General features: G+C 51.3%; 1 protein-coding gene across 1 annotated transcript; it reads left to right on the top strand.

Moving 5' to 3' along the window:
• The first annotated feature begins 217 nt into the window (after window positions 1-217).
• LOC123184632 (xyloglucan endotransglucosylase/hydrolase protein 15) lies at window positions 218-1569 on the top strand. The gene is made up of 3 exons (XM_044596723.1): window positions 218-479; window positions 555-655; window positions 764-1569. Exons 1-3 carry the CDS (start codon window positions 308-310, stop codon window positions 1343-1345), a joined length of 855 nt encoding a protein of 284 aa, XP_044452658.1. The 5' UTR covers window positions 218-307; the 3' UTR covers window positions 1346-1569.
• Window positions 1570-8077: the final 6508 nt, after the last annotated feature.

The following is an 8077-nucleotide window of genomic DNA, read 5'->3' as shown; positions in this document are numbered from 1 at the left end:
GATGCCGGTGAGAGGGGCAACGGCCCGATGCCTTCGAGACGTCCGGCACAAGCATGCCCTGCCTGCCATGTCAGGCACGTCGCCGAAGCAAAGTGATGAGGCTACGTGTCCGCGACACCACCCAGCCTTACTTTCCTCTCCCCATCATTCCACACGCCTCCAATCCACCCGTCGATATCATTTTCCGACGTGCTCAAGGCACTATATATCCCTGTCTCGTCTATCAACCTCTGAAGACAAAACACTGATTCTACAGATATACATAATAGGTAGTCGATCTGGAGGTGTTCGTCCAGCTAAAGGAAAGATGGGGAAGCCGGAAGCGTTGGCTGCAGTGCTAGTAGCTCTTGCCTCGGTTCTTGGCCTCGTGTCCGGCGGCAACTTCTTGGAGGAATGCGACGCTACGTGGGAGCCCCAGAACTGCTGGACCTATGACGGCGGCAACAGCCTCTCCCTCGCCCTCGTCAGCAACTCCTCAGGTCTTTCTTCAACCTCAGAACTTCTGTATTTTTCATGGAGTTCTCTTCTGAATGAATGAATGTTTGGGTGGTTAGGCTCGATGATCCGGTCCAAGCGGCAGTTTATATACGGGACGGTGTCGACCATGATCCAGCTCGTTAAGGGCGACTCCGCTGGCACCGTCACGACGTACTACGTAAGTAGCCGGCCTGCTCCCAATCATCTTATCTGCACCGACTTTTGTTTTCTGGTCCATATACCTATATATTCTCCAAGGATTGATTGATACTGTTGTTCGATTCAGACATCCTCGGTGGGGGACGACCACGACGAGATCGACTTCGAGTTCCTGGGGAACGAGACGGGGCAGCCCTACACGCTGCACACCAACGTCTACGCCGCCGGCGTCGGCGGCAAGGAGATGCAGTTCCGCCCCTGGTTCGACCCCACCGACGGCTACCACAACTACACCATCTCCTGGACGCCCTGCATGCTCGTCTGGTACGTCGACGGGACGCCCATCAGGGCGTTCCGCAACTACGAGCACGCCCACGGCGTGGCGTTCCCGACGAGCCGCCCCATGTACGCCTACTCCAGCATCTGGGCGGCCGAGGACTGGGCCACGCAGGGTGGCCGCGTCAGGGCCGACTGGAGTCGCGCGCCCTTCGTCGCCAGCTACCGCGGCATTGATCTTGATGTTTGCGAGTGCTACGGCGGCGACTGCGTCTACACCTGCGCCGGGGCGTTCGGGGCCTGCGGCGGGCTCACCGGCGACCAGCGGGGGAAGATGCGGTGGGTGCAGGACAATTACAGAATCTACGACTACTGCGCGGATCAGGAGGCCGGCAAGGTACCCGGCGTCGAGTGCACCCTGCCGCAGTACTGATGAAGAGCATTCATTCATTGTCCATCATGTCAACCACATTCGTTTTTGCACTTTCCACAAACTACATTTGGCTTTCTTTTTCTACTCCGTTTCAAAATTTCTCAGTAGGTGTTATATTCGTGAGATCATACATTGAGATCCGTGCAAAATTTTCTTTTTAGATTTTCCTTTTTCTTTCTTACTCTGTTCAACCAGTGATCTAAATGGGAGGGGAACTTTTGTTCTATGGGGAGATATACATCCTATATAAAAAATAGTAATTCAACAAAAAGTTAAAAAAAACCTGAAAATATTTTTGAAATAAACTTGACCTTACATTGTATTTGTGAGAAACAATTCACAAAAAGAAATCCCCCCTTTGACTTCCTTTCAAAAAAGACAAAATTTTGATCAAAATAGTGTGAATAGTGACCTACAATAGCCATACGAGCGAGCGGCGCCCCTTTAATGTTGAGATGACGACTGTTGGTGTCAAAACCGGCGGACCTCGGGTAGGGGGTCCCGAACTGTGCGTCTAGGCCGGATGGTAACAGGAGGCAAGGGACACGAAGTTTTACCCAGGTTCGGGCCCTCTTGATGGAGGTAAAACCCTACGTCCTGCTTGATTAATATTGATGATATGGGAAGTACAAGAGTAGATCTACCACGAGATCGAAGAGGCTAAACCCTAGAAGCTAGCCTATGGTATGATTGTTGTTCTCTATGTTGTCCTACGGACTAAAACCCTCCGGTTTATATAGACACCGGAGAGGGTTAGGGTTACACAAAGTCGGTTACAATGGTAGGAGATCTACATATCCGTATCGCCAAGCTTTCCTTCCACGCCAAGGAAAGCCCCTTCCGGACATGGGACGAAGTCTTCAATCTTGTATCTTCATAGTTCAGGAGTCCGGCTGAAGGTATAGTCCGGCCATCCGGACACCCCCTAATCCAGGACTCCCTCAGTAGCCCCTGAACCAGGCTTCAATGACGACGAGTCTGGCGCGCGGATTGTCTTCGGCATTGCAAGGCGGGTTCCTCCTCCAAGTACTTCATAGAAGATTTTGAACACAAAGATAGTGTCCGGCTCTGCAAAATAAGTTTCCACATATTGCCATAGAGAGAATAATATTTACACAAATCTAATTCGCTGCGTATTCCATAGTGTGACGCACCACGGCCAAGCCTTTATTCGAATCATTTTATTATCCCACCTCAGCGTGTCACGCGAGGCGGTTTCCTTGGCACGTCTTATTAAAGCAGAGATCGTGTCCTCTTATTCTGGGATTCTCATCAATACAGGTGTGGGTAACCCAACCGCTTTTAGGACTCCTAGACTATAGGCAAGTCCAAACGGCCACGGAGAGGATGCTTGATATTCACCCTCTTTATAAAGGGACAAGACTTTTACTTTTTTCCCTCCCGTGCTCAATCGAATCCTTCCCCCTCCTCAAGCTCAAACACCCAAAGTTCAGGTCAGGTGTTCCGAACCTTTAATCATGTCCGGATCTAGCCTTCAAGGCCGATGGGTGCCTTCCTCCGTCACGGAAGAAGACATCAAAAAGTTAAGGGAGGCCAGATATCTGACCGCCGAGGTTGTGCATCGGCTGCCTGCCCGAGGGCAGGCCGTCCCCTCTCCCAAACCCAACGAGAGCGTCGTGTTTGTCTCCCACTTCCTCCGAGGTCTAGGCCTTGCTCTGGATTCTTTCGTCAGGGGCTTGATGTTTTATTACGGGCTAGACTTCCATGATCTAGCTCCGGACTCCTTTCTTCATATCACGACATTTATTGTCGTGTGTGAGGCCTTCCTCCGGGTTACCCCTCACTTTGTCTTGTGGCTCAAGACCTTTGAAGTAAAACCGAAGATGATCGAGGGGCAACATGCAGCGTGTGGAGGTGCCTCAATATGCAAGATGACGGGAGCTCCATGGCCCAAAGGTTCCATTCCAGAGGTGTCTGAATTGTGGCAACAGGAGTGGTTCTACATCACGGCTCCTAGAAGTGCCAAGTGGGCGGCCGCCCCTGTTTTCCGCTCGGGCCCTCCACCACAACTGATGTCATGGATCAGCAGAGGTCTGAGCTGGGGCCCAACCAAGGACATGCCTATACTGCAAAGCCGCATTCGAGATCTCTTCAATGGAGATTTTAGTTTGGTTGCGGTAATACAAGTTATGCTGGTTCGTCAAGCCAGCCTTGCGAACGCCGGCCCCTTTGCTTGTGGGAGTTCAATCCCGAGGGACCGCGTGTCATCCAAAATTTCCTCGGCCTGACGCACGAGGAGATGTACAAGTCATTTTTCGGACCTCAGGTAGAGTGTCCGGAAATCACCAAGGACGTGGGCCTGAGCAGTAACCGCGCCGCCAAACAGGTAAGGAATCTTCCGACCGAACATACTATCTCTCATTTGTTATGAAGTTATTTCTGAGAGTTTGCTTTTTGACCAGGACTGGCTAACAAAGGCGAAGTTGATTCGGTGTTCGGCCCCCCTCCCTGAGGGTTTGGACAATCCGGTATTGGAAAAGATGCTCCAGGTCGCACCTTGCCCGGAGCCCTTGAAGGAAGATACTGGGAAGGATAATACGGGCGGACGCGGGCCCCCAACGCTGCCCATTCTAACCGAGGGAGCGAGCGTCTCCATGAAGGAAGACGACCGGAGGAGGAAAAGGACTGCGCCCGGGGATTTGGACGCCGAAGCTTCCAAACGGGAGAAGAAGTCTCCCGCTAAGGGTCCTACCTTGGGGGGGTGCTTTTGCCGCACAAAGTCCGCGGGGGGATCAACTCTCCAGCGAGTCGTAAGTGACCCGAAATACTTTAATAGTACAGGTATGCCATCGTTTTCTTCTGAGAAAATAACCACCGCATATATCTTTGCAGTTCGGGCCTTAGCCCTTCTCAAATGAGCTCGTCTTCGGGGGATCTTCTTCCAGAGATGATGGAGAGCGAAACGCCCCCTCCGGACTCCTCCGCTCCGGAAGCGGTCGACCCCGAAGTGTCATCACGTAGGGCCTCTCCGGGTGAGGCCAGAAGATAATCCCATTGACCCCCGAAGCTCCCAGTGTCCGGCTCCCAAAGAGAGCGGAAAAAAGAGTCCGGCACCGTCTGGTGTGCGATCGGATGTTCTGAGGGAGTTGGTGGGGCGAGCGGCCATCTCAGATGAACACCGTGTGCTGATGAATACAGTGATGGAGAGAATCTCGTCCGCCGAAAGCAGATTGCATGAAGCTTTTATGAGTCTACTGACAGGCTTTGAGGTACGTAAAATAATGTATGATAGTCCTGCACATGCTAGGTGTGCCCTGTGTAGATAGTAGCCCCTGAGACTCTGGTTGTCATCGGAAACGATGACGAACAGAGGATCATATTCCCAGGTAATAGCCATACTGCCTCTATGTGCAGGTGATGGAAGCTCCGGTAGCTAGCCGGACTAGCGAGTTTGCCCATTTAAAACGGCAGTTGGATGCGGCAGACGCCGACATCGAGCTTGTTAACAAAAGGCTTGACGAGGCACAGGGTAAGTGTCATTATCTGGTAAACGCCACATAGTAAGAGCAGCATGATGCTAGTATCTTTAATATGTTGTGACTACAGATGGAGCTGCCACTGTTGAAGCCTTGCGGGCAGAACTTGCCCGAGCCAAGGAACAAGCGAGGTTTAGTAATGCGGCTGCTTTGAAGGCGGCCGAAGAGTTGAAAACCGAGAGGATAAGATGGCCAAGATGGCCATAGAATTAAAAGCCGCCGCCGACCGTTGCCGGGTTCTTGAAAAGGAAAACCTAGCGAAGGCATCGGACCTTGAGAAGGCTACTGTGACGAGAAAAGACATCCGCTCTGCTATGAGGGTGAAGAAGGAGGAGCTGCGGGAAGCCGGGGATATTGTAACTGGGAAATCCTTTATGTTGCGGAGGAAGTTCGGAGATCCACGGTATGCCTCTCTGGATCGGCTGTGGAGTTCGAAGGATGTGTATATGGATTTGGCGGCGAGCGCTGCCGATGCGGCCAAGTACTTCCAGGGTCAGACGGACCATGAAGTGGACCAGCTATTTTAGACACAATTCCATTCTCCCGAGTGTCCGCTTTCATTGACTGACCAATTAGCCGAATGGGCCGAACTGAATAGGTTGTCCGGACTCGCCATGCATGACGTCTGTTGTGGATCAGCTATGGCCGAAAAGGCCAAAACCGAACAGCTATTTCAGCTTGGTGCAACAGCTCCTTGACGTGGTGCCGCTCATTGATGCGATGAAGAGGTCGGCGTGCATAGAGGACTCACGGATGGCCTTTGCCTGTGTTAAATCATACTGGGCGGAGATGGATGCTATCACTGTTGCAGCGCAGGATTCGGCCATAGGCCGAATGGCTGCTGAGCACTACTTTGAAGAAGTTCTTGAGGGTGCTCATTTGATAGAGACCCAGTGGTCAAAAAATATTATGTTTGAGTGATATGTAATCTCATTGTAAGCGAAATGCTTTTATAAATTTTTTATAAGGCTATTTTTATACTTTTGCCTGAAAGTAATATGATGCCTCCTGGGCGGCCGTTTATGTATACATGTGTATAACCTGAAAGATTGCAGCCGTCGGCTTCAACCCCCACGCATATAATGCGGAGATGCTCGCAAAAAATACGCGTTCACACTTAACCCAACGTCTTGGTCCTATTAAGGAGGTGATAGCGGAGCGAGCGAGGCAACCGGACTATAAGGCTTTAGCACTTTCACTTAGCCCTAGGAGTTTGACAGTGGGGCTACTAGATAGCCCCTGGTGGCTCCGCACTCTCCCGATCTTGGGGTGCGTACATGCCTGGCTGGAAAACGGCCCTTCGTTAAGGCGGGGGAATTCTAACATTCCAACAGGTCATCGAGTGGTTCACCAGTCTCATGCTATATCATGACAGTTAGTTTTCGGCTTTCTCTACTGAGGTGCTCGTCCGGATGAATCAGGGAACAATCGCAGTAGTTCTCCTGGTGCTACCTTAGCCGGTAAAGTGGAACGTAAGGCACCAAAACACAGGAGCCGGGCAAACCCAACATTTGACCAAAGACAATGATTCGGAGCTGATGCATATAAGGACAAACCCGCGACGCCAAACACTCCCTAAGGTATTCGGTCTTTGTGGTATAAACCGGGCCTGAATAATGGCCTTTGTAAGAAGCCCCTTGTGTCCAGGTACGTGCATTGTTCTGGCGTGGCCACATGCCAAGACGTCAGCATCCTTCTCAGCGGTGGATATGTATCAACAAGAGACAGTAAAAAGGGTTTGCGCAGGGTCTTAATCTAAAAAGAATCCTTAGAGCGGGTCCCTGCTGCACGTCTGCGCCTGTGTCTCCGTTGTGCCGTATCCTGGACGGGTGTAGCACGATGATCATCTGTAAAAGAGAGGAATTTAGGTGAAAAGGTTGTCGTGCAAAAAGATAGTTTTTAAAGAAACCATGTATAATTCAAGATGAGAAAAACTTGCCACTTGTCTGCGCGCGTTGAGCCCCTTGTATTGACAAATAGGGGTGTGACCACTTATTCGGTATAAATAGCAGCGCCGGACTTGATTAGTTGTGTCTGAGGTCTTGACGACCTATTGGATGCTTTCGCTGGTCCGGGCGCCTTTAGTGTGCGGCTGCCAGGGCAGCCGCACTCTCTTCGGCGCGCAGAGATCGCTTGATATTTCCGTTCACTGAAATGATGCCACATGGACCGGGCATCTTGAGTGTGAGGGAGGCGTAGTGTGGTATTGCATTAAAGCGAGCGAAAGCTTCGCGTCCGAGCAGTGCTTGATAGCCACTTTGGAACGGAGCGATGTGGAAGGTTAAATGCTCGTGACGGAAGTTATCGGGGGAGCCGAATATAACTTGTAGTAGGAGGGAGCCCGTACAACGAGCCCCGAGGCCTGGCGTTACTCCTTTAAAGGTAGTATTGCTATGGCGAATTTTTGTTGGGTCTAACCCCATCCCGCGGATTGTATCCTGATATATTAGGTTTAGATTGCTGCCACCGTCCATCAAGACTCCTGTGAAGTGATATCCGCCAATTACTGGATCTAATACCAGGGATACTTGTTGAGTAATCGCGATGGTCGAAAGTGATCGGTTGAAACGACCAGTGGTAGGACTTCGCGGTGACAGGCACTTGGGTATATTTTCCTGGGAGTGCCGCGTTGTTTTTCCCTTGATCACGTGTAACACGTTTACTGTTTTGACTTCTGGTAGAAATTTCTTTTGTTCCCCAGTGTCTTGCTTGGGAGGCTCGTCCTCGTCTGCACTTGGTGTATCCTCCCCCTTGTGTACGGTGTTGAGCTTGCCGGACTGCTTGAAGACCCAACATTCTCTGTGGGTATGATTAGCAGGTTTACCAGGGGTACTATGGATCTGACATACTTGGTCCAAAATTTTGTTGAGGCTGGACAGTTCATCCCTGGTGCCTTTAGAGGGCGGCTTTTGCTGACCTGGCCGAGAGCTTTTGAATCCGGCGTTTACTGCCGTGCCCTTCGTGCTGTCTTCTTTATTCCGGCGTTTGTTATTGCTGTTGCGCCATGATTTCCCGTTTCCATCTCTAACTTCGGATGTACTGGGGTCGCTGGTGCTGCATCTGGCTAGCCAGCTGTCCTCACCCGCGCAAAAGCGGGTCATGAGGCTTGTTAATGTGGCCATCGTTCTCGGCTTATTTTGGCCGAGGTATCTGGCGAGCCATTCGTCACGGACGCTATGCTTAAAAGCTGCCAAGGCTTCGGCGTCCGGACAGTCGACAATCTGGTTCTTTTTAG

The sequence above is a fragment of the Triticum aestivum genome, chromosome 2A, assembly GCF_018294505.1.
Source record: "Triticum aestivum cultivar Chinese Spring chromosome 2A, IWGSC CS RefSeq v2.1, whole genome shotgun sequence".
Lineage (NCBI taxonomy): Eukaryota > Viridiplantae > Streptophyta > Magnoliopsida > Poales > Poaceae > Triticum > Triticum aestivum.
The sequence above is the reverse complement of the archived record's forward strand: the minus strand, read 5'-3'. Positions and strand labels throughout refer to the sequence as shown.

What these genes read in the sequence shown, in the direction of transcription:
- LOC123184632 (XM_044596723.1), top strand. Translation starts at nt 308, where the DNA reads ATGGGGAAGCCGGAAGCGTTGGCTGCAGTGCTAGTAGCTCTTGCCTCG. An exon ending in CCTCGTCAGCAACTCCTCAG is followed by an intron (nt 480 to 554) that starts GTCTTTCTTCAA and finishes TTGGGTGGTTAG; the next exon opens with GCTCGATGATCCGGTCCAAG. An exon ending in GCACCGTCACGACGTACTAC is followed by an intron (nt 656 to 763) that starts GTAAGTAGCCGG and finishes TGTTCGATTCAG; the next exon opens with ACATCCTCGGTGGGGGACGA.